We start from the raw sequence: 26876 nt of genomic DNA on the forward strand, positions 1-26876 counted from the left end.
TGATTGGTGGGACGGGGCGGAGCCAGCAGGCGCGGGGGCGGGGCCGGGGCGGGGCGGGGCCGAGCCAGCGTGCGCGCGCCGGGGGGACGCGGGCGGGCGGCGCCGGCGGGACCGCGCCCGTCGCAAGATGGCGGCGGCCATGCTAGGCCCTGGGGCCGTGTGTGCGCAGCGGGCGGCGGCGGCGCAGCCTGGGCGGCAGGCGCGGCGGCGGTGCTAGCCTGGCCCTCGGCCCCTCGTCACGGTCGCTACCTCCGCCTCTCCCCGCCTTGCCGATATGGATCTGCCCGTGGGCCCCGGCGCGGCGGGGCCCAGCAACGTCCCGGCCTTCCTGACCAAGCTGTGGACCCTCGTGAGCGACCCGGACACCGACGCGCTTATCTGCTGGAGCCCGGTGAGGGGTCGGGGCAGGCCGGGAAGCTGTGGCGCGTCCCTGGGAGGAGCAGGACTGGGCCCCCGCCTCGCCACCCCGAGAGTGGGGGCAGGGATCCCAGAGGGAGGGTTCGGAGGGGAAGCGTCCAAGGCCCGTTTCTCGGCTCCTGCCCACGCCGTTTCCCTGGGCGAGCAGGAAGGGCCTTTCCTTCTTTGGTCTTTTGCTAACCGCTGGACAACTGCGGAAGCGTGCCTGTGCTCAGAACAGCGCTCAGTTTCGCTGGCAAACATTGTGCCCAGGTGGCCCTCTGTGTCTTCTCAAATGAGTTACCAGGGTGGTGTGGTCGGCGCCTATTCGGGGAAAATCAGGACTTGGCGCATGAATCGGAGGGCGTTGCTCTAGTGTAAAAGGAAAGGGAACGAAAACGCAAAGTAAAACGTCATGAAGTTCAGGCTGACCTCGAACCCGTGTCCAAATACCAGAGCTGGGTTTCCCAAGAGCGGCTTTGTTTTTCATTCTTCCCAGGGCGTCTTTATTCACGTCCCTGTCTCTAGTTGCCAGGCAGCAGGCTTGTTTACATGGTCTGACCCTGCAAGACCGGACAGCTCCGGTTTGCAGAGGTGTATCAGAGACTGTGTCTGGAGTTGGAGATCAGAATCTGCTGTTCACATCCTCGCTGTGACTTCGTGTCCGAGGAAGACCAGAGCCCTAGCCCAGGGCAGGCAAATGTGTGGCCTGAAGAAAGGCTGTCCTGGTCGTGCAGAGCCTCTGGATACCTCCAAACGTGCTTGACCTCCTGAGGGCCAAGACACCGGCTTTCTCAGACTCTGTGAAGTGCTTCTTTTTCACGCTCTTAAGCTGGTAGGAACAAAGAGAAGTCCAGGCTGAAGCTAGCCCTGAGTTGTAGGCCAGGTTCTCTCATTCTTGAGAATGAGACTCTCATGCTCTCATGCTGAGGCTCTGCTCTGCCTAAAGGGCATTTGGGAATAAAGAGTCTAGAGATCATACAGCCTTCTTGTTGGAGATACTTCGTGTTGTTCCCGGTGACATCTCCACGTGTGCATCCTCCATTCCCCAGTGCTTGTCTCTTTAATGGTGGGCACAAGTCCTGAAGAGGGCCAGTGTGCCTTCCTGCAGGCTGTTGTGCTAGCACCATCCCCTTGTTCTAGACCTCGAACCTTCCTGACTGAAGGAAATGACCTCATGTTTCCATCTTCGTTTATCCTTCCTTTCTCTTTTTCGTTCCCCTTACCTCGCGGGAAACACTCTTACCCAGTTCAGGGAGGGGCATCAGAGATCCTCTGGGATATTCCGAGCTTAATCCTACTAGGTTGATCCGTCCTGCCCCCTAATCTTCTTGCTGATTCTGCTGAAAGATTGTGAGGCGTGTGGGTGAAATGCCACCAGTGTGGTCTCCAGGAACCACAGCCTGTGTTCTGGGCAAGACCTTTGAGCAGGGAAGTCAGACACGATCAGGCCTGTGACAGCCTCCACGCACAGTGGCTGCACTATTTGTGAGCCCTCTTGGTGTGCTCCCCCTGGGGGGACGGGGAGCTGGCTGGAAAACAAGTGTTTGACCCTACCTGGTGTGTACATGGGTTGAGCAGGGTGTGGTTAGTGCAGGACACAGCGGTGAGGGTGGCGCTGACAATGAGTGCAGAAACATTAGCTCAGCAGTGGAAGGATGCCCTTTTCTGGCTGGGCAGGGGCTACAGAGCTGCCCGGCCCCGAGAAAGATGATCCTGTGCTTGTGGCCTCAAGGATGCCCACGCAGGGACTTGTGCAGACTCGTGATCCAGAGTCCAGCTCTCAGAGGCCTTGAAAGACCATTGTCTGTGCTCTTGGTGCTGGGATTTTCTCATCTGCCGTTCTGCCAAGAGAACCCCTCTTTGACCCAGGGGACGAGGGGAAATCAGAGGTGTGGTGGCTGACTCTCAAGGCTGAATGGGGAGAGCGCTTCCAGCCCCAGAAACTCTGGCCAGTAGGGCCAGGGTTGGACAGTGTTGTGCTTGCACTGCCCAGTCTGAGGGAGAGAACAACAGGTCACTGCCCCAGAGAGTCATGTCGGTTTTCCCACCCTCCAAACCCTTCTCCAGTTAAAGATGCACCCGGTATAGTGCTTTGGCTGAATAAGCAAAGGCTTGTAGAGATGCAGCTGTTCCCCAGACGCGTCCTGCAGGACACTGCAGCTCCCACTGCTCTCGGGAGGGAATTTGGTGGCCATGAATGTGGCCTGGGGATGCACCGCAGCTCTCCTGACCTGCAGTTGGTGCTGTTCCCCCGCCTCCTGTGCCCGCTGGGACACTCCATGAGTTAGGCCTGCCTAGCCCAGGGATCAGGGCCAGGGTGAGGCTGGGAGGTGCTCAGGGGCATAGGTTAAGGAGGCACTTCTTTTTAAACCTGCCTGTGCTTGAAGACCCTTAGAGTGAGGACCTCCTTAAATTTTGGCCCCTAGCACCTCTCTGGCCTCACCGTAGTCCCAGCCTGATGAATGCAGTTCTCTTCTCTTTGGGAACAGGAATGACCCCAACAGGGTTGTGTGGGGACCGTGGGAAATCCCAGAGACCTAGGAACTGGAGATCACCAAGGCCAGCGCCTGTCCCAGGTGGCCCGTGTGAGTGCCAGTGGTCAGAGGGTTGCTCTGGAGCAGCTGGGTCTCTGGGGAGAGAGTCAGGGACAGAGCAGTCCCTGCAGTTAGGTTGCTGACTTCCTGTGAGACCACTGAGGGATTGGCCTGGTCACACCTGGGCACTCAGAGCTGGTCACAGACCATTTCCAGAACTCCCATGACAGGCTGGGCCACTCCTGCTCCCCAGGCTCTGAGAGGCGGGCATGGCCCGGCAAGCCTGCCGAGCTCATTCTCAGAGAGCCGGCAGGACCTGGCAGGCCCTCTGGGTGCCACCTTTGAGGATTTGGAAGTTGACCTGCAATGCAGAAGGAGCAGCCCATGTTACTGCACCGGAGCAGCAGGCTGTGAAGCACACTGCAGGGCATCCCTGAACCTGGAGCGCTACAGAAACGGCCACCAGATGGGAGCACCACTGTCCTTCTTCAGTCCTTATGTGCAGCATCAGGCTAAGCCTTCTCGTACATCAGTTCTGCTCTATCAGAGTTATGCAAAGAGGTGACACATGGCCATTTTATAGATAAGAAAACCGAGTCTCAAACACATCAAGAAATTTAAAGTAAGAGCTAGAGGAGGGTTAGAGCAGATTGAAGGCCACACTCTCCACCCATGCCCAGCTCGTGCCCACGCCTGCCTTTGCCAAGCACTGCACGTTTCCTGAAGAGGGGGCAGCAGGAGACCCTGCCCATGCCCTCAGGGCAAGCTCTGGCCCCACCCCACCTGCTTTCTTAGTTAGACTCCTGCCTCACTTGGATGGACCAGTATTGCAGGTGTTCATAGTCAGAATTGTATTTTGGATTTTTTTTTCTTAAAGATTTTATTTTTCTCTCCAAAGCCCCCCGGTACCTAGTTGCGTTTTTTTAGTTGTGGGTTCTTCTAGTTGTGGCATGTGGGATGCCGCCTCAGCATGGCTTCATGAGCGATGCCATGTCCACGCCCAGGATCCAAACCTGCGAAACCCTGGGCCACTGAAGCAGAGCGCAGGAACTTAACCACTCAGCCACGGGGCCGGCCCCTGTATTTTGGATTTTTACATGAGAGTCTCCCTTTCCCCTTCTGTAAAGATATACACATATACACACAGACAGATGGACGGACAAGACAGGCAGACATCTATAAAGGACAGGCTGTACACTGTGGCCTCTCGTGTCTGTTTCCTCTTGCCTTGGGATGTGAGGTGGGCAAGGGCACGTGAGGAGGGGCCCAGGGCGCAGGGGTCTCAGAAGGGTCTGGACGTCTGGGCTGCAGTGGCCTCCTTTGAGGGAGGGCCGATGCCCCCAGCACACTCATGCCCACAGGACTCCACAGGACCTGTGTTTGCTCAGAATTCTTTCTTAAAGGACCAGGAAGGGGTCAGTGGGGCCTGCAGGACTCACCCTGGACTGAGCACACAGCTCCCATCAGGTCTCACAAGGGGCTGGGCCAGAGCCCTCATGCTCACTAGACCTTGCAGAGGCTGCAAGTTTTCCTCAAGGTCTGGAGGGAGGAAGGGAGGCTGGTCTCACAGGCTGTTTTGAAAGGAGGGAGGCTAGCCCCCTGAATGTTTCCTGGTCCTGGCAGCACTGGCACCTGCTCCCACAGTCTACTCCCTCTCGACCCTGACGGCCATGGAGTGAGCAGAGTCACCGATCTGCACTTGTTTGATAGGCCTGGAGATCTGAGCACAGGGGCCAGTGACCAGAGATTAGAAGAGATGCACTGGTCACGGGAGCTGTGTTGTAGGAACTAACTAAAGCTAACTTGAGCAGAAACAAGAAAATGACACGAGAACTGTACAGATGGTGTCACACTCAGATAAGGACAAAACCAGCACTGGGGGAGAAGGACCAAAGTGGCCCCCCGTTCTGCACTCAGCTTTGCGCCTCCCATCACCTTGCTCTTCAGACTGGATTTCTCTGCTGTATGTCCGCGTGGCTCCAACGCTCACATCAAACGCTGGTTCCAGCCATACATTCACTGCTTGCCCGTGTTCCTGGAAGGCAGAGGCTGGTCAGCCAGCCACATCCAGGAGACCAGAGCACATCAGAAAGAATAGTTTTTGGATTGGCCAGGGACAAAAACGGGGACTACAGTGTCCTGGGCAGATACTTGAAAAGTGCAGGTGGCGCCTCATGGAATACAGCGGTTGTTAACCCTTTTGGGTCGTGGAGCCCTTTGAAAAAATATTCAAAGACAAGGACCCTGTTTCTTTAAAAATGTACATACATGCCGAATTTTATATACATTTCAGGTTGTTTGCAGTACTGTAGAAAATATGGTCACAGGCTCTGAATTTACAGTAGGACTTGGCCTTTACTAAACTGCATTTCATGGGGCGAGGGCGTTGCTTACTGAGGCAGCAGCTGGGCAACCACTTCTCCATGGTTCCTCCATATTTCCAATCACAGATTTTCATTATACCCAAGGGTAAGCCAAGACCTCCTCCAAGAATCGCCTGTGGTCAGCAGAGAAGGGCCCTTGAACCACTGAGGTAGGGAGGCTAAACTGGATTCCGTGGGGGAAACACCAGCAGACCCTCTGAAACTCCTAACAGCCCTTAAGGTAGGGCTTGCAGGACATGTTCAATGTGAACTTAACCCTTGAACAATGTTCAGGATTGGAAAACAGGAAGGACAGGTGAGCCACACAGGTGGCCAGGCTTTCCACCTAGAGGCAGTTTTCAAACTCTGGTGTGGAAAGGGGGAACCTAACAGAGCCCAGACCTTGGAGAAGCTGAGGCAGCTAGAAGTTGCGAGGCATGGTACCAGAGAGGAGGGAGCTGTACCAAGAAAGAGCTCCAGGAGTCTGCACGTGAGCCCCCTTGGGTCTTTGCCTGAGTACTGTTTCACCAGTCCATGGGATGGGACTTATGAAGCCAGTCTAAGAACCTTCTAGGGAAAGAAGAGCTGCTAAGGAGCTATGAGGTGAGCAATCACCAGAGCTCATACAGGGCCTTGAGTTATCTGAGTTCTCACAGCCAGAGCAGAGAAACTGCTTCGAACCTACAGAGCATTCAACAGAGATCTCAGAAGAGCCACTGCTTGGAAGTGGGGCTCAATTAGCCCCAGAGAAAAGGCCACCTCAGATGCAATGTAAACAAGCTTCAAAACAAGCCTTGAAAGGATCAGGCTGATCTACAGAGAACTTAACTGCCTACCAGAACTAAAAGAGCCGCACTCTTGAAGGGAAGACAGCAAAACCCACACAGCATAGTGTTCCTTGTGTCCAGGATCCAGTCAGAACTAACAGATGAACCATTTGACAGGAGAATGTGACCTATAACAAAGAATGGAATAGTCACTGTGATGGACCCAGGTGTGATGGGACCAGCCAACAAAGACATCAAAACAATTCTAAAAATGCTCTGTGTGCTCAAGAAAGTAAAGCAAAAACATGAAGACAGAGAAATGGAAGATATAAAAAGAAAGGAAATTGAACAAAATGTCATTGGAACCAGTCTCCCATGCAGAAGAATTCCAGATTATTTCTGTAGATACTCCCCTTCAAGGAAGTGACTCATAACTCCCCACCCCTTAAGTGTGGACTGCACATAGTGACTTCCTTCCAAGGAGCACAGGATGGGGGTGGGGCAGATTGTGCAGTGGATACACCAGACAGGCGAGGCCTCAGTCAGGTGATCAGGGTCAGCGCCAGCAGTGATGAGTCCTGTCGATAGTGTATGCCCTGGCATGAAGTGACAAGGAGGGCTCTTCATCTCTGTGGTCTTCCTCTCCAGGAACTTACATAGCCCCCACCAATCATGAGAAAAAACATCACACAAATCCAGGTTGAGGGACATTCTACAAAGTACTGGACGAGTGCTCAAAACTGTCAAGGTCATGAGAAACCAGGAAAGTCTGAGAGACTGTCATAGCCAAGAGGAAAGTAAGGAAACATAACAGCTAAATGTAATGTAATATCTTGGATGATGTCCTGGAACAAAAGGACATTAGGTAAAAATGAAGAAAATCTGAATAAAATAAGGACTTTAGTTAGTAATAAAGTCTGTTGATTCATTACTTGTGACAAGTGCACCATACATAATGCAAGATGTTAATGATAGGGAAACTGAATGTAGGGTATATGGAAACTCTGCACCATCTGCAAACTTTCCTGTAAATCTAAAATTATTCTAAAATTAAAAGCTTGGTTTTATAAGTCATTGGAAATTAATAGCAGATTAGAAACTGCAGAAGAAAAGATCGCTGAACTAGAATAGCAATAGAAACTATCCACAGTGATGCAGAGAGAAAAAAGACGGAAAAGGTGACCAGCACCTCACGGGGCAGACAGCACATGGTCTAAGACACAACTGCAGAATGAAGAAGGGAGGAGACTTTAGAAATAGTGGCCGAGATTTTTTTGAAAGCTGTAAACCCACAGATCCAAGAATTTCAGTGACTTCCAAGGAGGATAAGTACAAAAAACCATACTAAGGCATATCACTATCAAATTGCTGAAAATGAGTGATGAAGAGACAATCTTAAAAGCAGCCAGAAAAAGAAAGGAAATTGCACACAGAAGAACACAGATGAGAATGATGCTGACTGCCAGAGAGACCGTGGAGTGTGAGACCGGCAGAGAGCTCTCCAGGTGGAAGTGGTCAGCATCCAGCACTCGATGTAATTCCCCACAGCAGCAGAGAAAGGGAAGAACCATGTGATCACCTCAAGAGCAGAGGAAGCATCTGACAAAATTCACATCCATTCGTGGTAAAAGCTGAGCAAACTAGAAAGACGAATTCCTTAATCTAATAAAAAGCGTCTACAAAACACCTACAGCTAACATTGTACTTAATGGTGAAAAACAGCATACTTTCCCCCAAAGGCTGGAAGAGGAGAACAAAATTTCAAGACTTACATTGTCTGATTTCAAGATTTACTATAGGGGCTGGCCCCGTGGCCGAGTGGTTAAGTTCACGCACTCCGCTGCAGGCAGCCCAGTGTTTCGTTGGTTCGAATCCTGGGCGTGGACATGGCACTGCTCATCAAACCACGCTGAGGTGGCATCCCACATTCCACAACTAGAAGGACCCACAACGAAGAATATACAACTATGTACCAGGGGGCTTTGGGGAGAAAAAGGAAAAAATAAAATCTTAAAAAAAAAAGACTTACTATAAAGCTATAATCATACTGAATGATTGTGGCATAACCATAGACATATAAATAAATGGAACAGACTAAAGAGTCCAGAAATAGACCCACCTATCTAAGGTGAATTGATTTTTGCCAAAGTGCTGCTGTAACTCAATGGAGAAAGAATAGTCTTTTCAACAAATGGTGATGGAATAATCGGACATCCATAAGCACAGATGCAAGCCTTTTACTTCATACCATATACAAAACTAACAAATTAATCATAGACCGTAGGAGCTAAAACTGTGAACTGTCTAGATGGAAAAACCCCAGACGCTAATATTTGTAGCATTTTTATTCATAGTCGCTAAAAACAGAACACAATCCAAATGTCTATCAGCTGGTGAGTGGATAAACAAACTGGGACATCCCTACAATGGAATACTCCTCAGCATTTAAGAGGACAGACAGCTTACCCGTGCAACGTTATGGCTGTGTCTCAAAGGCATTGCGCTAAGCGAAAGGTACCAAAAGGCTACATACTCTGTGATTCCATTTATATGACATTCTAGAAAAGGCAAAACCATGGGGACAAAAATCAGATCACTGGTTGCCTGCGGATGAGGGAGGGGATTGACTGCAAAGGGACACAAGGGTAGTTTTGAGGGTCATGGAAATGTTTTCTGTTCCTTGCTTGTGATGGTAAACAACTGTATGTCAAAAATTGGTTGAGCTATGCACTTAAAATGGTAAATTTGCTGTAGATATCTTCCTTTTTAGAAATATGGTGGGGAATATCCCTAGTGGCCGGCTCTGTAGAGATGCCCAGTCAGCAGGGGTAGAGCTCAGCAAACAGTCCATCTTGGGAGTGAAACAGGATGTGGTTTAAGTCATGTGGATGGATGATAGAGGCCACCTGGGGAGACAGGCACAGTGGCAGGCTGGAGAGTGCCTCCATCAAGACTAAGTGTCTAGGGTGCAGCCCTAGAAGGAGCCATATTTTCTTCCCTCATCTTCCATCTGAGAGGTCTCCATCCCTGTGCCACAGACGTTGCCAGCAGTCCACCAAACACCTCTTCTCTGAGAAAGTGTGAGGCTCGCTGAGAGCAGTGCTCAGAGGGAAATGATACCACAAAGTGACTATATTAGAAAATAAGATTGGCTTCCAGGCTTCCACCTTAATAAAGTAGAAAAAGAAGAGCAAAGTAAACCCAAGGCAAGCAGAAGGAAGGAAATAGTAAGGACAATAGAAGAAACCAATGGGATTGAAAACAATATAATAAATGAATTCCAAAGCTGATTCTTTGAAAAGATCAAAATTGGTAACTTGTAGCAAGACTGACCAAAGAAAAAAAGAGGAGACATAAATTACCAGTATCAGGAATGAAAGAGGGTATATCACTACACACCCTGCAATCTAACGGATGATAAGGAAATATTATGAACAACACTATGCATGTAAATTTGGCAACTTAGATAAGATAGACCAATTCCTTGAAAATCACAAACTTGCCAAACCTCACCCAAGGTGGAACAGATAATTCAGGAATGGTCCTGAATCTGTTAAAGAAATTTAAGTCCTAGTTATAAACCTCCCTAAAAATCTCCAGACCCAAATGATTTCAGTGGCAAATTCAAACCTTTGAAGAAGACATAACATGAATTATACACAATCTTTTCCAGAAAAGCAGAGGAGGGAACACTGCAACTCATTTTATGAGGCAAGCATTACCCCAATATCAAAATTAGACACAAACAGCCCAAGAAAGCTACAGACTAATGTCCTTCATAATTTCTATAAAATATTAGCAAATCAAATTCGATATATAAAAAGAATGTCACAACAAATGGAATTTATCCCAAGAATACAAGAACGGTTCTAGATTTTAAAATCAATCAATATAATCCACCATGTTAACAATCTAAAGAAGAAAAAAACACATGACCATATTATTTGATGCAGAAAATGCATTTGACAAAATTTGATATTCATGATATTAAAAAAAAAAAAAACCCTCAGGAAACTAGGGATAGCAGAGAACTTCCTCAGCCTGAAAGAAAAGGGCCCACAAAACCTGCACCTAACTTCATCCTTATAAATGCTGGGAGACTTAATGCTGTCCCCTTAAGATCTCAACAAGGCACAATGTCGTTGTCACCAGTTCTAGCCAACATCGTACTGGAAGTCCTGTCCCGTACGTTAAGACACACACAAAAAGAAGAAATTAAAGGCATATATATTAGAGAGGAAGAAATAGAACTGTCCTTATTCACAGATAGCATGGTTGTCTACATAGAAAACCCTAGGAAATCTACAGAAATACTCCTAGAACTAAAGAATGAGTTTTGCAAGATCACCAGATACAAGGTCAACACACAAAAATCTATGTATTTCTACATACCAAGCAATGAACAATAGGAAATCGGTTTTTTTAAAAATATCACAGTTGCTCAAAAAAATTAAGTACTTAAATAGAAGCCTAATAAAATGTGCAGAGGATCTGTATGCCAAAACTATAAAACTGTAAAGACACTTATGAAAGGAAGCTAGGTTGACCTAAGTAAATGGAGACACATACCATGTTTATGGATATTTTTTAGCCAATTTGAGAAGTTGTGGGGCCTTATTTCTTTGACTCTTTGTTCTGGTCCCTTTTCTTTCTCCTCTCCATGTGGCACTCCCCTTACATGGATGGTGCTGCAGTTAAAGGTGTCCCAGCGTTCTCTGAGGCTCTGTCCACTTCGCATTATTCTATTTTCTCTCTGTTCTTCAGCTTTCAGAATCTCTATCAATCTATTTTCAAGTTCGCTGACTCTTTCTTCTGCCAGTTCACATCTACGGTTGAGCCCTACTGGTGAATTTTTCATTTCTGTTACTGTACCATTTAACTCCAGAATTTCCGTGTGGCTCTTCTTTATGATTCCTGTCTCTTTATTGTTATTCTCTGCTTGATGAGACACTGTCATCTCGCCTTCCTTTACTTCTTGATTTTATTTAGTTCTTTGAACATGTTTATAATGGCTTCTTTGAAGTCTTGGTTAAGTCTGACGTGTGGTTTGTCTCACAGGCAGTTTCTATTGCTTTCTCTTTTTTCCCCTGTGTATGAGTCGCACTTTACTGTTTCCTTACATCTTGTAATTTTGTTGAAAAAGTACATTTTAGGTAATGTGCTGTAGCACTTCTGGGTGACTCCTCGCCTCCTGTGATTGTTTGTGGTTCTGCTTGCCTGTTTTGTGACTTGGCTGGGCTATTTTAACAGGCTCTCTTTCCTCTTTCTTTGATCTCTGTTAGTCCACTGCCTCGTAAGGTATTCTACCCAGCCTTTAGGCTCTATAATTACTGCCTGATTGCTCTATTGTTTTTGACAGTGTCCTAGGGCACAAATTCTTCACAGTCTGATCCAATTACATTTGAGGTGGTAGTTTTTAAGGTCAGTGTTTGAGGTTTGTTCTGACCCCAGGAGGGCTCTTAACTGTCGCTTTCCTGTGTGAACAGCTGACCATGGTTTGGCTTGTTACTCTTGATTTAGAGGAGCTACTGTTTTCAAGAGCACCCTTGGGCTTGAACTTGCCCACGCTCTGTTTCCAATAAAGTGAGTTCCCTTGGGGAGAGTGTCAGAACTCTCTTTCCTCTGGAGTTCCTCTCCCCTGGACCTGTTCTCTGAGCCGCTCCTCTGCGCCCTGGGCAGGGCTGTAGCTTCTAGTCTTCTCAGCTTGCCTCTCCCAGCATGGACACTCTACCTTATGTGCCAGCTGGGGGGAGGGCAGTCAGAGCCCCCAGATTCTCGACCTGCCATGCCAGGGGGAGAACTTGCATTCTGTGAGTGGGAGCAAAGTGGAGAAGGGGACCCCCAACCTTCTGGTTTCAATCACCAGGAATTTAGCCTCTTCAGCTTGGAGTTGGACAGGATGAGAAATGCTGGTGGTCTTCCCCTCTCAGTGAGATCCAGTAAGCCTCCATTGGAAACTGAGGGGAGAGGAACCCCCATCCTTTTGGCCATGCCCTCCCAGAGTGGAGTGTCAGTCAGGGCAAATTGGAGCAAGTGGGTTGTGGCTCATACGCTACAGACTCACTGTTCTACAGTGTTTTAGTAAGTTTTCTTGAATAAATGTTTCTTCATTTGTTATACGCCTTTGAGACAGTTTCAGAGACTGAATGATTTAAACAAGCTTTGCTTGCTTCACTTGGGAGTAGTTCATTGGACCTCTTCACACTGCCATCCCAGAAGTGGAACCTGCGCCTTCATTTTCAAAGGATAGTTTTGCTGGATGTGGAATTCTTGGTTGACAGGGTTTTTCTCTTCCAGCTCCTTTAGTATGTAATCCCACTGTCTTCTGACCTCACAGTTTCTGATGAGAAATCAGCTGTTAATCTTATGAGGATTCCTTGTACATGATGAGTCTATTCTCTTGCTGCTTTCAAGATTCTCTCTTGGTCCTTTGCTTTCTACAGTTTAAGTATCTAGGTGTGAATCTCCTTGGGTTTATGCTACTTGGAGTTTGTTTAGCTTCCTGGATATTTTTCATCAAATTTGTGAAGTTTAGGGCCATTATTTCTTCAGATATTCTTTCTCTCCTCTTTCTGGGACTCCCATTATGCATATGTTGGTGTTTGCTAGTATCCCACGTCTCTGAAGCTCTGTTCATTTTTCTTTATTTTTATTTCTTTCTGTTCCTCAGACTGGATTATCTTAATTGACCTGTCTTCGTGTCTGCTGATTCCTTCTTATCCCTGCTCAAATCTGCTCTTTGAGCCCCTCTAGTGAATTTTAAATCTGAGTTATACTTTTTAACTCCTGAATTCTGATTTCGTTCATTTTTGTAATTTCTATATTTACTCTTATTCTCCACTCTTAAAGATACTCTCATGCTTTTCTTCCTTAGCTGCAGTTTTCGTCTTGTTCTTTGAACATATCTAAAATAGCTGATGTAAAGTCTTTGCTAAGTGCAACACCTGGGCCTCTAAGGGGTAGGTTCTTTTTTCCTGTGTATGGGCCATGCTTTGTTCCATTGCATGGCTCATAATTTTTTGTTGAAAACTGGACTTTCAATTAATATAATGTGGCATATATTAAACTCTGGGTATCAGATTATACCATCCCTCCCCCAGATTTGTTGCTGTTGCTTTTTCTTATAGCTGTTGCCATTTGTTTAGTGACTTTTCTGAACTAATTCTGACAGTTTGTATTCTTTGTTGTTTGTGGCCACTTAAGTCTTTGCTCAGTTCGCTCAGTGATCAGGTTAGTGAAGGGGGCAGAAATTTCCTTTAATGCCTGGAACCTGTGAACCTCCCAGCCTTTGCTGGGGGACTCTGTGTATGTGTTGGGGCATGCCTTCAGTGCTCAGCCAGACAGCTGACAGCTCTCCCTTATCCTCCACCTCTTGCTTATGCAGAGCCTCAGTCAGCCGGAGACGGGAGAGTGGTGCTTTCTCAGGTCTGTCCTGAGTGTGCACACAGCCCTGCACGTGCACATGCCTTCTGGATTCCCAGGAATGTTTCAGAGTTTTCAAAGCCCCTCTCAATATCTCATTCCCCAGCTCTTCAAGTTTTCTGGTTAGCTTGTTGTTTGTACCAACTGTTATCCACTGTCTTAGGCAGCCACAAAGTTTAAAAATTGCCTCTACATGTTTCCAACAAATATCCTTAGGGAGAAGGCTTTTTATACTGGGAGAGCTTTGGGTCAAATCAAACAAAGACAGCCTTGTAAGTGGAATCTTCCAGGGGGCTCAGATCAAATAATACTTGCCTGGGAATGGGGCCTTGAAGGAGCTCCAGCCCCACTCCCACCCCAGTGGCTGCCAGGATGCTGGTTCTTCCTGTGATTTCTGCTGTTGGTTTTCACAGTTACAGGAGAAGAGGCAGCATTAGGGCAAGTTCACGTGCCACACAGCTCACTAATCTTCCTGAGATTCCACCATTTTTCTTCAGTAAATGCTCCCCGTAGTGCCACACTCTTTTGGTTAGTTTTCAGAGTTCAGAAAGAGTTGGCTAACGTTTTTTGCCAGTTTTCTTACTGCTTCTTTGGAGGAGGAAAGTTTCAGAGGTCGTTTCTGCACCACTGCCACTCACCTCATGTGTGTGACTGTGTTCGTTTTAAGACCCACGTGTGCCGTGGGAAGCAGTGCTCCAGTTCTGCTGCAGCACCACAGGGGCCGCTCTGGCTTTTCCCTGTCGGTCCTTTAACTCCTTCCTCTGACCGGGGAAAGCCTGCTCCCAGTGTCCTTAATAGAGTCTCAGGGGAGCCGTGTCCCGTCCCTGCCCCTCCCCTGTGGACACCCACCTCCGGCCTTCTGGGCTGCTCCAGCACCCTGCACTGGCCACCAGGGCTCCTGCTAGCACAGAGGTCTGCTTCATGGCTCCTCCTAGGAGCTTTTGGACTAAAGTCAGGAAAGAAATGGAAGAAGCGTAGTGTGGCAGTTTTTTTTACAATTTCCGTTTCTTATCTCAGATGCCAAAAGAAAAATGAAGTTGCGTTTCTGAACACAACTCTGTGTTTTCCTCCAGAGTAACTAAAATTAGGCTTCCATTTTCTTGGCTGCCTCAATTTGGGGTCTTGGCTATTCTTAGGGGAAAATTGCTGTTTAAAGCTAAAATGGGATTTCCTAAAGAATGGGCCTGAAGTGCTGTGGTGTTTCATGAATGTAAACTTGGCATTCAGGAACCTCCAGAACCCTGGGACAGGGGCTCCCCAGCTGTGGTGAGGTCCCTCATCTCTCTCTGGCCACAGGGTTCCCATCAGCCAGTCCTGGGCCTCCAGCAAGTATATCAGCTGAGAGGCAGAGACCAGGCACATCTGGCTCTTGGTCCCAGAGGCGAACTGCACCTCCGGTCAGCCCCACTGCACTGCCCACCACTCGAGGAGGGGCACCCGTCTCCCTCACCAACTGCGTGCAACTCTACCCACATGTCTCCTGCAGAGTGGGAACAGCTTTCACGTGTTCGACCAGGGCCAGTTTGCCAAGGAGGTGCTGCCCAAGTACTTCAAGCACAACAACATGGCCAGCTTCGTGCGGCAGCTCAACATGTGTGAGTACCCGCCCTCCGAGTGGGGACGAGACAGAGGGCCTCCTCAAGGGTCTGGGCAGCCGTGCCAGGGCTGGAAAGTGGACCACAGACAGCAGGACCCTAGCACCTTGACCCGGTCTGTGGTGAAGGATGGAGCCACCAGGTTTTGATCCCTGTGTTGGCCAGGGGCATGACCTGGAGCCCAGCGCCCCTGGGGGGCCTGGGGCAGGGGTGCCTCTTCCCTGGACGAGAAGGGTCCTCGTGGGCCTGAACCTGAAAGTTCCCAGGGAAGAGCTCATGAAGCCTCAGCTGGACACAGCCACATGCGTTGGGGAAGAGGTGATGTGTGGGGCCATGGGGTCTCCCTCAGACCAAGACCACCCGGCCACTGCAGGCAGGGTCTCTGAGAAGGCAGTGCTAGATGTGACTGGAGCCATGCCATGCACAGCCCTACCCCAGGAGCCTCCCTTCGTCTATCACTGGGGCAGTAGCCAAGCTGCATTTGGGGGTCTAGTCCCCAGCCCTGAGGCAGAGCTGCCCCTGCCCCATCATGTGCAGATGGCTTCCGGAAGGTGGTCCACATTGAGCAGGGCGGTCTGGTCAAACCAGAGAGGGATGACACTGAGTTCCAGCACCCGTGCTTCCTGCGCGGCCAGGAGCAGCTCCTTGAGAACATCAAGAGGAAAGTGACCAGTGTGAGTAGCCAGCCTCCCTCTCCCAGCATCCTCGGACCTCCCTCCAGGCCGTGAAGGGAAGCCGCATCCACTCAGTGTCCTGCTGGGACCATCCACTGCCGAGGGCAGTGCAGCATGCGCGTGCTGGCCTGGCTGCACCGAGCCTCTTCCTGACGGGCCCTCCCCTCCTCGCTTGTCCATCGTGGACTCCCCCCGCCCATTCTCCCATCAGCCGCTGCAGTGACGGCCCCTTCCCCGACTGTCAGCCCCTTGGCCCTTTCCGCTATGTCCTAGGCCCTCCCCTCTTCCCTGGGGGGCCATCTCAGTAACTACTCTCCTTGGGGACCCAGGTGTCCACCCTGAAGAATGATGACATAAAGATTCGCCAGGACAGTGTCACCAAGCTGCTGACTGATGTACAGCTGATGAAGGGGAAGCAGGAGAGCATGGACTCCAAACTCCTGGCCATGAAGCAGTAGGTTCCATGGTGGGCAAGGGAACAGGCGGGACAAGGAGGTCCCCTGGGGAGCGGCCAGAGGAGGGAGCAGCCAGGAGGGGACACAGGCCAGGAGCTGGCCACTCCTTCCTAGGGCCTCTTCCTGCCAGCCCTGCCTCCTCCAGTTTCTGTAACAGGCGCTCTGAGGCCTTCATCTCTCCAAACACAGCATTAGGTTTGGACTTGCATGCCCTCCTCAGGCCCCTGCTGTGCCATCCTCGAGTCCTGGGTGGGGGGTTCCGACCTGGTTCTTGCAGCAACAGGCAGAGCTGGGCTTCGAGCACAGGCTGTGTCCTCAGGCTCGGAGCACAGCCTTCTAAGCTCACACAGCCCTCTAGGCCCTCTCTACAGGCCAGGGCGGCTGGGCCCCCTCACTGCCCTCCACAGTACCCTCCTCTCCTGCTGGCTCCTGCTGCACCTGGCATCACTCAGCGCAGCGTCACCTCCTGCCTACCTCTACCACAGGCCTGGGGAGCAGAAAGCATTTTGGGCTCTTTCTGGAACCCCTGCCCCTGGCGCATGTCTGGCCACCACTTAACCAGCCCTATGCTCCCCGCCAGCCAGGACCCCTGGACAGCCGGCTTGAGTCTCCCCTCATGCCCTTGGGGGCCCTGGGAACCTCAGGAACCCCATCCTGGGGTGGCTGTCTTTGGCTCATATGGCCTCACAGCCACTTGGGGCTGGGTCCTTGTGACCCTCATGTCATGAAGGAGGCTCCTGGACCCCGACTCTCCTCACATTGGAGTCCAGCAGAAGCCACTGTCTGTGTGGCACCTGGAGATGGGCCCAGTTGAACTTAGCCTTCCAGGACATGGGCACCTCTCAAGGTGAGGCCAGGAGGATCAATTCCATGTCAAGAAGACGTGCAAGGGGCTCAGCAGGGCTGGCCCATCAGAAGGGCAGACCATGGCCTGCTCACGGTGCTGCTCACCCGCTTGGGAGGACAGTGCCCAGGTGGCCCTTGCCACCCCTTGCGGCCACTTCTGAGCCACTCCCAGGCCCAATGACCCTGAGCCCTCCAAGCCACAGGATAACCCCCATACATTGCTCTGCAGCCTGAAAAGCTGTACTGCCACTGTCCCCTGACCTTCCCTCCTGTCCTCAGGCTCAGTCAGACAGAGGTGGCTGGGGACAGTGCTCAAGGGTCTGCTGCCTTGACTGTGTCCAGGAAGGCCCCAGGAGGTCTCTGCCAGAATCCTGGGGTGCAGCCAGCATGCCCTGCTCTGCATCCTCCCTCAGCCCCCAGCCCCTCCCCTGGGACTCCACAGCTCAGGGCCCCTCCTGACCCCCACCTGAGACCTCTGTGTGTCCTCCCCTTGAAGTGCAGCCAAGCAGGGAGGAGTGGTGGTGCCAGCAAGCCCTGGCCTAGCCCCCAGTTCCATCACACAGCCAGTCCTCATCTGGGGTGGAGACAGGCCAGCGACTGGGTTCATGGTGATATGTGGTCACCTACAGCCCTACAACCTGCCCGGGTGAGGGTGGAATATTTGTGGAGGCCCCTCAGCCTGGGGCTTCTAGAATCTAGCCTTGCTGACCAAACCTGGTCTGTTGCAGCGAAAACGAGGCCCTGTGGCGGGAGGTGGCCAGCCTGCGGCAGAAGCACGCCCAGCAGCAGAAAGTCGTCAACAAGGTACGAGGCGGGCCGGCGGGGCGCCCAGTGGGTCCCATCCGCGGCCAGGCTGACTGTGCCTCTCCACCCCGCAGCTCATCCAGTTTCTCATCTCGCTGGTGCAGTCGAACCGGATCCTGGGGGTGAAGAGAAAGATGTGAGGCGCTGGGGATGCCTGCCCCTCAGCACAAGGCCCTGGGCCGCCCCGTCTCCTGTTTGCTGTGAACTGGGTGCCACGGAGGCCTCGGAGAGGCAGCTAACCCCACCCCTTCCCCGCAGCCCTCTGATGTTGAACGACAGCAGCTCGGCACATTCCATGCCCAAGTACGGCAGGCAGTACTCCCTGGAGCACATCCATGGCTCAGGCCCCTACTCGGTGAGCGCCTGTGCAGCAGACCAGCCTGGGTGGGTGGGTGCTGTGGGCACACGCGCACGTGCTCACCTCCCTTTGATGGCAGGCTCCGTCCCCAGCCTACAGCGGCTCCAGCCTCTACTCCCCAGATGCTGTTGCAAGCTCCGGACCCATCATCTCCGACATCACTGAGCTGGCTCCCAGCAGCCCCTTGGCCTCCCCAGGCGGGAGCATAGATGAGAGGTGGGGGCTGCGTCACCCTTCCAGCAGAGTCGGGAGAAGGGTGGGGCCCGCAGAGGCGCCTGCTAATGTGTGTCCCCTATGTGCAGACCCCTGTCCATCAGCCCCCTGGTGCGAGTCAAGGAGGAGCCCCCAAGCCCTTCCCGGAGCCCCCGGGTGGAGGAGGCCAGTCCCGGGCAACCGCCCTCTGTTGTGGAGACCCCCTTGTCCCCAACCACCCTCATCGACTCCATCCTGCGGGAGAGCGAGCCTGCCCCTGCCGCCTCGGCCACGCCCCTCACAGAAGTGGGAACCTGCCCCCCCTCGCCCCCACCTGCCTCGGCCCCCGAGAAGTGCCTCAGCGTTGCCTGTCTGGACAAGTGAGTGCCTACCCCCACAGCCACTGGAAGCACAGCCAGGCCTCTGGTTAGGACTCTCATGGAGGGCTGGACATGGGGTGGCCTTCAGGCCTACAGGCATGGGGGTTGCCGGGGGTGAGTCAGCAGACCTGGCCCTGAGCTCAGAGTTTGGGGCTGCAAAAGAAGACGGACACCGGCCAGGTTGTCCCACAGTCCTGTTGCCACAGAAGCCAAGGGTGTGTGGCCAGGCAGGCCTGTTGCACCTGCTCTCTGTGTGTCCCCCATATGCAGGCCCCTGTCAATCAGCCCCCTCGATACACATACGCCACCATGGTTGCTGCTGTCACCCTCTCCTGCGACAGGCTGCTGGGTCCGTGTGTCTGTCCTGCTGCCCAGCAGAGGCCCTGCCCTAGAGGCTGAGTGAGCAAGGGTGGGGGGCATGGAGCCCACCTAGCCCCCACCTGCAATCCGGGGGCTCTTGTCTTTGTATCTTGCAGTTTGGCTCGCACTCCACAGATGTCTGGGGTCGCCCGCCTCTTCCCCTGCCCCTCATCCTCTCTACATGGCCGAGTCCAGCCAGGGTTAGCGCCGTCCTCACTGGGGAGGGAGGAGGGCTCCGCCAGAGCTCGGGCCCCTCCCCAGCCGCAGACCAGACCCCAGCCTGGTCAGAAGCACTGGGCACTGCCTGGTGAACAGGTGTCCCGGGCCCTCTGCAGCGGGGAGTGGCCCTCCCAGGCTCTAGGGCCCAAGCCAGAGTCCCAGGTCACTGACTGACAGGGACAGGCCTCCCAGCCTGGTGTGGCCACTGCTGCTGACTGGCTTCCTCTCAGGGTGGGGCTGGGCCCCATGGGTACCCCCAGGAGCCAGTCTGGCCACCCGCCCAATGGCCGGGTGCACCAGATGGCCCAAGGCTTTCTTGGTCACGGCTGCCAGACCTGGCCGGGTCTCTTTCCCAGCATGCACCAGGGGAGAGGCCGACGCCCACACACTGAGCACTGCTCCCTTGCCCCATCCTTACTGTCTTCCAGTGCAAAGGCAAGACCTTGTCAAACCTGAAAAACTGTGCCCCCAGCCCCTTCTGGGCTCTGAACCCCTCCTTGGTTCCCCTGCCATCTTGATCCAACCTGAAGTGCTACCAGAGGCCTTACAGGGCCTCACAGTGACAGGACGAGCCAGCATGGCCTGAGCCACTCTCCCCTCAGTGGCCAAGCATACCAGCCCTGTCCATACACACACTTCCCCACTGGGCCCACACTGGGTGTGTGAAGGGGCCCCACCTCAGACGGCCTCCCTTGAGCCCAAGCAGGGTGCGTGTGGCCGAGGGGAGCCCTTCTCCGGCAGGCGGGTGTGAGTGCCGGCAGGAAGGCATCTGGGTGGGGGTGCCCGGGGCACCGCTTCACCTGCCCCACTCACTGGCCAGGACCGAGCTCAGTGACCACTTGGACGCCATGGACTCCAACCTGGACAACCTGCAGACCATGCTTACAAACCACGGCTTCAGCGTGGACACCAGCGCCCTGCTGGATGTGAGTCCCGTCCCTGCGTGCACCTGCACCCTCCCTGCTCTCGGGCGCAGCCTGACCACTCTCCCTTCCCCACAGCTTTTCAGCCCCTCGGTGACTGTGCCCGACATGAGCCTGCCTGACCTTGACAGCAGCCTGGCCAGCGTGCGTAGGTGGCATGGGGGGATTGGGGAACCCGGGACAAGCAGGATCCCTCACTGTAACCCTCCTGCCCCAGCAGATCCAGGAGCTCCTCTCTCCCCAGGAACCCCCCAGGCCTCTTGAGGCAGAGAGCAACAGCCCCGACTCAGGTGAGCCGAGCCCACGTGTTCCCCACCCGACCCTGCACTCTGTTTCTACCCGCCAGTGCCCTGACCCGGCCCCCCGCCCCCAGGGAAGCAGCTGGTGCACTACACGGCGCAGCCCCTCTTCCTGGTGGACCCGGGCTCTGTGGACGTGGGCAACAGCGACATGCCGGTGCTCTTCGAGCTGGGGGAGGGCTCCTACTTCTCCGAGGGGGATGACTACGCAGACGACCCCACCATCTCTCTGCTGACGGGCTCTGAGCCCCCAAAAGCCAAGGACCCCACTGTCTCCTAGAAGCCCCAGGAGGAGGGCCGCCCCGAGCCCTCCTCCCACTCCTGGTGCAGGGCTGGTCTTGGGGAGCCTGGCACCTGGGGCCAGCTGGGGGCTGGGTGTGGCCCCAAGTGCCAGGCTAGCTTGGGGCTTCCCCCCTTACTTGGACTGACCAGTATTGCAGGTGTTCATAGTCAGAATTGTATTTTGGATTTTTACACGAGAGTCCCCCTTTCCCCTTCCGTAGAGATATACAAATAAATACACAGACAGACGGACGGACAAGACAGGCAGAGATCTATAAAGGACAGGCTCTATGCTGTGGCCTCCTGTGTCTGTTTCCTCTCGCCTTGGGATGTGAGGTGGGCAAGGGTGCATGAGGAGGGGCCTAGGGCAGGGCGCAGGGGTCTCAGAAGGTTCTGGGTGTCTGGGCTGCAGTTGCCTCCTTGGAGGGAGGGCCGATGCCCCCAGCACACCCATGCCCACAGGACTCCACAGGACCTGTGTTTGCTCAGAATTCTTTCTTAAAGGACCAGGGGACCAGGGGACCAGGGAGGGGTCAGTGGGGCCTGCAGGAAACCCTTTCCCCAGAATCTTCCCACCAGGGCAGGTGAGACAACAGGTGCACCATGTGTGTCTTCCCAGCAGAGCCATCTCTGCTCTGCATTCATAAGGTGCTGCACCGGCTTTGGGGTAGGGGAGGGGCTCAGCCCCATGGGGTCTAACCAAAGGAAAGGCAGTGGGAACGCACCCTGCCTTCCAGGTCTGACTCCTGAGCTCTGCCAGACAAGGGGTTGGGGGGGGCACACAGTATGGGAGGAGCCAGGCCAAAGCGGCCCACCTGACCTCCCATGCCCCCAGTTCACCCACTACTCACCCTCCTCAGCGGGGCCCAGGATGGTGGCCATCTCGGAGGCAGGGGCCACGGGGATGCTGCCTATCCTGGGGTCCAAAGGGCACCCCAGGTAGCCCTTCTCCCCGCAGTGCCGCCATGGCCCAGTACAGGAGAGGAGCGGGAGTGTCCTGAGCCGTGCTCAGGCTGCACCATGTGGACTACCCAGCCCTAACACCAGGAGAACTGAGTGGGGCGGGGCAGGCAGGCTGAAGCCCAGGGAAGCTGTGGGATTCTTCTAGGCCCAGGAAGGGTCCAGTCTCAGGCCAGCAGCACTCAGGAGGTGCAGACTGCGGATGCTTGGGCAGGCACCCATGTCTGTGAGCCTCTGTGTGGAAGCATGTGCTAGTGAGGGAGATCCCAGGCAAAGATTTGGCCAGGCTGCCCACCTCATCCAAGAGAGACAGAGCCCCCACCCCAAGGCCCTGTGCCCACCCCCATATGGGCACCCCAGCATATGGCTGCCCCAGTTCCCCAAGGGCCCATGGACTCTGCCCCCATGGCTTCTGCAGCCCTGTCATAGAGCCTCAGCTGGCCTCCACAGCTGGTCTGGATTCTTGACCCTCTTCCACACCCTGGCCTCCAGTGATCCACTGATAGAGGTCCTTAGGTGTCCTCTTCCAAGCCCCCAACACACGGCACCTCGGAGCTCTGAGCCCCCGCCTCACACATAGGATTAACAGGCAGTGAGTGAACAGGAAGTCTTACAGCTGAGCCCTTTTAGGCAGTGAGTCGCCAACCCTGGCATGGAGCGAGGGGTCTGCCTGACTGCCAATACCTGCCTTCTCCTCCCCACACTTCACCCCCAACCCACACCCAGCCTCACACCACCACTGAGGACACTGCCTCCCCTTCTGGCTGTGCCCTGCCCAGCTGCAGCTGGGCAGCCTTTCCCAGGGCATAGCACCCCAGCAGGGCATGGGCACCGGGGAGGCCAATGGGACCCAGATTTCTCTCCCAAGAGCACCACAGCACAGCCTAGGGGCAGAGGACCTGTCTCCTAGCCCCCTGGAGCGGCTGCCCCCACACCCTGTGGGCCATCCCCTCCCACTGGCCCCACGCCCCCACCAGGCTGAGGGAGGTCACTCTGGACAGCATTTTATTGATATCCTCAGACCCTCGGGCAGGATCAGCACGGATTCCTAGGGCACTGGCACCTGCTGGCACTGGCCTGTGCCCCATCCGCCATCCCTGAGGCGATAGGAGGGAGCCCCATAGGGGCAGAGAGACCTCCCGGTGGCCGAGAGGAGGCGTGGGCAGCCAGGCCCCCTCCCCAGAACACAGGCAGTGGCAGGCTCTAGCTGTGGACAGTGAGGCAGACATGAGGAGGCTGCAGTGAGGAGGGCTGGCCCCAGAGCAGCTCAGGCCCCTGCCGTCAGGGCCTCATGGTTGAGCACGTAGTAGTCGTGGACATACATGAGCACGGCCACTGGCTGCCCAATGATGAGTGTCAGCCACACAGCTGCATTGCCGTAGTTGCCCCGGAAGAAGCGGCTCACTATCCAGGCCAGCGGGATCTGGGGACACGGGGGACCAAAGTCAGGTGACCACAGTGCTGGCTGCTCCCAGGGTGCAGGGAAGAGGGCAGGCAAGGAAGCCACATGGGGGATGCTCACCTGAGCCATCATGCCAGTGAAGGCCCAGAGGCGGAACATGCGCAGGGGGATGCTCACCAGGTACTGGGGTGGGAGTGAGAGGAGCGTCAGCCATTTCAAGTACCATACCCACCCCAGGATGAAGCAGGATACGCACAGAGAGCACTGACCTCGTGGAAGAAGGCCGAGGCTAGGAACACCCCCGTCTTGGCTACCCACTTGCTGCTGCCTCGTCGGAGCATGGGCTTGTAAAAGTGTCTGTGGAGGGAGGAGGCCGTGGGACAGGCGCCGCAGTCCAGGAACACAGAGCCACCCACCCACCACACACCACGCTCACGCCCATGCCCACCTGCTACACCACTTGTGCACAGGGATGTTCCAGTTCTGCCAGAAGTAGGTGACGGACTCAGAGTTCCTAGGAGTCAAGGGACAGCAGGTGATCAAATTGCACCATGACCCACCCCAGCCCCCAGCCTCACACCCAAGGCCACCCACCACCAGTCCCGATAGAACTCCCGGTCTCCAAACTGCATGAGCTCAGCCACGGCGTTCAGGCAGGAGTGGAAGAGCCAGTAGAAGAAGATGAGCCAGATGAGGTGGTTGGGGACCTGTTGAGGAGCAGGTGCCAGGTTCCAGAACACCCTCACTCACTCCCTCGTGCCTTGCCCCACCCGCCCAGGCTGCTCACCGCCAGCTTCAGGAGGCGCTCAATGATGCGTGAGTAGTCCATATCCTGCAGAGACAGGACTCAGCTGGCTCCCTTGGCTGCACCCCCACACGCCCCTCCCCCCCCGCACCCAGCCACAGGAGAGCCTGACTGCTCACCTTGAAGGGCTTCATGGAGTTCTGGATGGTGGGCACCATCCACTGCAAAGGAGGGCACAGCATCAGCACTCCTGCGTCACTGAGTGCGCCCAGCCGAGCCCAGCCCAGCCCTGCCCACATACCTGCTGGATCAGCCCCACCTGGAGCTGGGTGAAGAACAGCTGGGGGAGAAAGCAAAGGGCAGCAGCCTGAGCCCCCCTAGCACCTGGTGGCCCCCCAGCCCCTCGCTGCCCCCCAGCCTCCAAACCTCACCATCTCAAGGAGCCGCCGCAGCAGGAAGCGCTTTCGGATGCGGGGGGAGCGGGGGAAGTTGAGCTCGTAACACAGAGTAGGGGCAAAGAGGAAGTAGTACAGATCTGGAATGGGAGGGGTGGGGCTCGCACCAGCAGAGGCCTGGCCCTTGCTGTCCCCCCACTGCCCTTCAGTGCTGAGCCCTCTGTAGGGTCCTCACCACGGTAGGTCAGGTTGTCCGGGTAGCTCACCGTGCAGTGGGCAGCTCCTCCATTGGCTGCCCTACCTGAAGAAGCTACGAGCAGGGGAGGGGAGAGTGAGGCCACACTGCTGCCCAGGCCTGGCCCCTGGCAGGCAGGTTCGGTGGCCCCAGCCCCGGGCAGCCCCTCACCAGCCTTAGCCTTGGCCTTCGTAGCCCTGATCTCTCGGCACCACAGGTTGACATCCCGGTAGGAGAAGAGCTTGAGGAAGAGGATGGTGTACACCATCAGAGCCAGCACGGAGCCCACTGCAGGAGAGGGAGGCTCAGGCCACAGCCCTCCCACACTGCCCACAGGAGAGCCACAGCCACAGGGTTGACTCCTGTAGCTGGCCTGGGTCTCTCCTGCAAGCCCCCAAGACAGGCTGGGGCGGGAGTGGGTTGGGGGCGCACCTGGAGTGATGGACTTGAGCAGCAAGGCCACAGCCGCCGGGAAGCAGAGAATGGTGGCCAGGTTGACCACATGCAGCAGCAGCCCTGCCTGCTCCGTCAGGGCACCCTGGGGTGGGTCGGGGGTGCAGGGCACTCAGCCAGGGCCCCCACTCCCTGGGCAAAGGGTCTCCCTGGGGAAGGGTCACCAGGCCTGGGGTTAGGCCCCCTCCCAAGAAAGCCACACACAGCCTGAAATGCAGTAGATGAGCAGGCGCCTTGCCCTAAGCCCAGGCCTGGTGAGGAGAGCAGACCTCTGGGCCAGGCAGGGGGCGTGGGGACACTGCTTACCACTGCCAGGCGCTTCTCCACCTGGAACGCAGCCACAGCAAAGACGTTGGCCACTGAGGACAGAAGCGCCACAGGGCAAGTTCAGGCCCAGGTCAGGCCTGTCCCCACCGAAGGCTGTCCTCTGCGCCCAACTCACCAATAACCAGGCACAGGGCAGGCCAGCTGTAGGGGTCCTTCAGGAACAGAGACACCACCTGGATGGGGTCCACCAGGATGCCGTACCTGGGGATGGACAGGGAATGAGCAGCTCAGGGAGAGCCTGAGCAGGTGGGGTGTGGCCTGGGTGGGTGGGTGGGGCCTGGGCAGGTAGGGGCAGGGCCTGAGTTGGCAGTGGGTGGGGCTGGGCCTCAGGGCCCTGGTGAAGACACTCACTTGATGAGGTTCTCTAAAAATAACCGTGCATTGCTCAAGATCTGCAAGAGAGAGGGGGGGCACAGCCCATGAGCCCTGGCCACAGGGCACACCCCCCCTCAGCTCCTCCTAAGACCTGTGGGGGCAGGAGCCCTGGGTTAGGCCAGCAGCCTTGGTCCTGCAGGCCCAGCCTTTCTGATCTCCACAGCAAGTTCCGAGACACCACCCATCTCACCTCGCAGCAGTGCAGGGACAGGAAGTCCCTTAGCACTGCCCCCTTACACCAGGCACCTCCCAGATGTCTGTGTCTGCAGCAGCATAAAAAGACCCACTGCCCAGCAGCCCTTGGCCATCCTGCTGAGCTGGTGAGGCACTCAAGGCCAGAGTGATGGCCCCAAAGCCCAAACTGGACCGAAGAAGCTGCCCACTTGCACGCAGGGTCCGCACTCTGGGGGAGAGTGGGAAGAAGCTGGCCAGAGTCCTGAGGGGCCGGCGTCACCCGGTACTCACACCCCTGCCTGCCTCAGCTGTTCTGCAGCACTCCAAACCTGGGCACTTGGCCCCAAAGCAGCTTCCAAGGACAGAGCCTCTGTCAAAAGGGGCTCCTGGCTCTAGGCTGGGGCTGGGCTCCTGGCTTCCCTCTGCACGACAGGGGCCTCCATCTCCATTCCATGAGGCAAAGACCCTGCCAACCACCCCAAGTCAGGCTCTGTGCATGGTTCATGGTAGGTTCTGCAGAAAAGTGACGCTGCAGAGGGACACTTACCTGGCTGGTCACGGAAGCCTTCATGAGGTGACAAGCTGAGAGACGCAGGGGCCCCTACTCTGCCCTCCCCCAGCCGCAAGCCTGACCCACCAGCCTCCTGCCAGGACAAACGTGGCCCGACACTGTCAGTCTGCCCAGTGGTGGCCTGTCCTGAGAGCCAACAGCAGGCAGAAGATGAAGCTGCTAATGGGCAGCGCCCACCTCAAGGCCCAGACTACAGAGGGAACACAGCCAGCAGCCCGAAGCACAGGATGCACGTCTCCTGCAGGTTGGGGTAGCAGAGGCACCAAAAGCAGGGGAAAAGTTTTGGGGCTGCGCGAAAGAGACAGGCAGGCCCAGTGGGTTGCAGAAGAACAGACAGTGCTCCTTAGGCTGTAGAGGGCTCACTCCG

General features: G+C 54.8%; 2 protein-coding genes across 9 annotated transcripts in view; one reads left to right on the forward strand and one right to left on the reverse strand.

Annotated features, from left to right (window-relative positions):
• The first annotated feature begins 80 nt into the window (after positions 1 to 80).
• HSF1 (heat shock transcription factor 1) lies at positions 81 to 21171 on the forward strand. 6 transcript variants are annotated; one of them, XM_014858143.3, is made up of 14 exons: positions 81 to 391; positions 14972 to 15080; positions 15618 to 15754; positions 16084 to 16208; positions 17784 to 17859; positions 17934 to 17995; positions 18118 to 18214; positions 18297 to 18433; positions 18520 to 18789; positions 19266 to 19349; positions 20189 to 20294; positions 20370 to 20435; positions 20512 to 20581; positions 20665 to 21171. In XM_014858143.3, the coding sequence occupies exons 1-14, from the start codon at positions 275 to 277 to the stop codon at positions 20868 to 20870; spliced, it is 1662 nt and encodes a 553-aa protein (XP_014713629.1). In that variant the 5' UTR covers positions 81 to 274; the 3' UTR covers positions 20871 to 21171. The 6 variants fall into 6 exon arrangements, with proteins under 6 accessions (XP_014713629.1, XP_014713632.1, XP_044636844.1 ...); XM_014858142.3 differs by having other exon boundaries at positions 91 to 391; positions 20509 to 20581; XM_014858146.3 differs by lacking the exon at positions 19266 to 19349 and having other exon boundaries at positions 83 to 391.
• The window catches only part of DGAT1 (diacylglycerol O-acyltransferase 1), an 11715-nt gene continuing 6000 nt past the window's right edge, over positions 21162 to 26876 (reverse strand). Inside the window, exons 3-17 of one of the 3 annotated variants that reach the window (XM_014858168.3) lie at positions 25741 to 25781; positions 25505 to 25590; positions 25369 to 25421; positions 25042 to 25147; positions 24781 to 24897; positions 24610 to 24684; positions 24411 to 24514; positions 24281 to 24319; positions 24159 to 24200; positions 24022 to 24066; positions 23829 to 23941; positions 23683 to 23748; positions 23504 to 23591; positions 23355 to 23417; positions 21162 to 23255 (exon numbers count right to left, since the gene is read on the reverse strand). In XM_014858168.3, the coding sequence (XP_014713654.1) occupies positions 23100 to 23255; positions 23355 to 23417; positions 23504 to 23591; positions 23683 to 23748; positions 23829 to 23941; positions 24022 to 24066; positions 24159 to 24200; positions 24281 to 24319; positions 24411 to 24514; positions 24610 to 24684; positions 24781 to 24897; positions 25042 to 25147; positions 25369 to 25421; positions 25505 to 25590; positions 25741 to 25781 (1194 nt within the window). In that variant the 3' untranslated portion in view covers positions 21162 to 23099. The remainder of the gene's footprint in view (positions 23256 to 23354; positions 23418 to 23503; positions 23592 to 23682; positions 23749 to 23828; positions 23942 to 24021; positions 24067 to 24158; positions 24201 to 24280; positions 24320 to 24410; positions 24515 to 24609; positions 24685 to 24780; positions 24898 to 25041; positions 25148 to 25368; positions 25422 to 25504; positions 25591 to 25740; positions 25782 to 26876) is intronic. The other 2 variants (XM_070481885.1, XM_014858170.3) reach the window with 2 other exon arrangements.

The sequence above is a fragment of the Equus asinus genome, chromosome 12, assembly GCF_041296235.1.
Source record: "Equus asinus isolate D_3611 breed Donkey chromosome 12, EquAss-T2T_v2, whole genome shotgun sequence".
In the NCBI taxonomy this organism is placed as follows: Eukaryota; Metazoa; Chordata; class Mammalia; order Perissodactyla; family Equidae; genus Equus; species Equus asinus.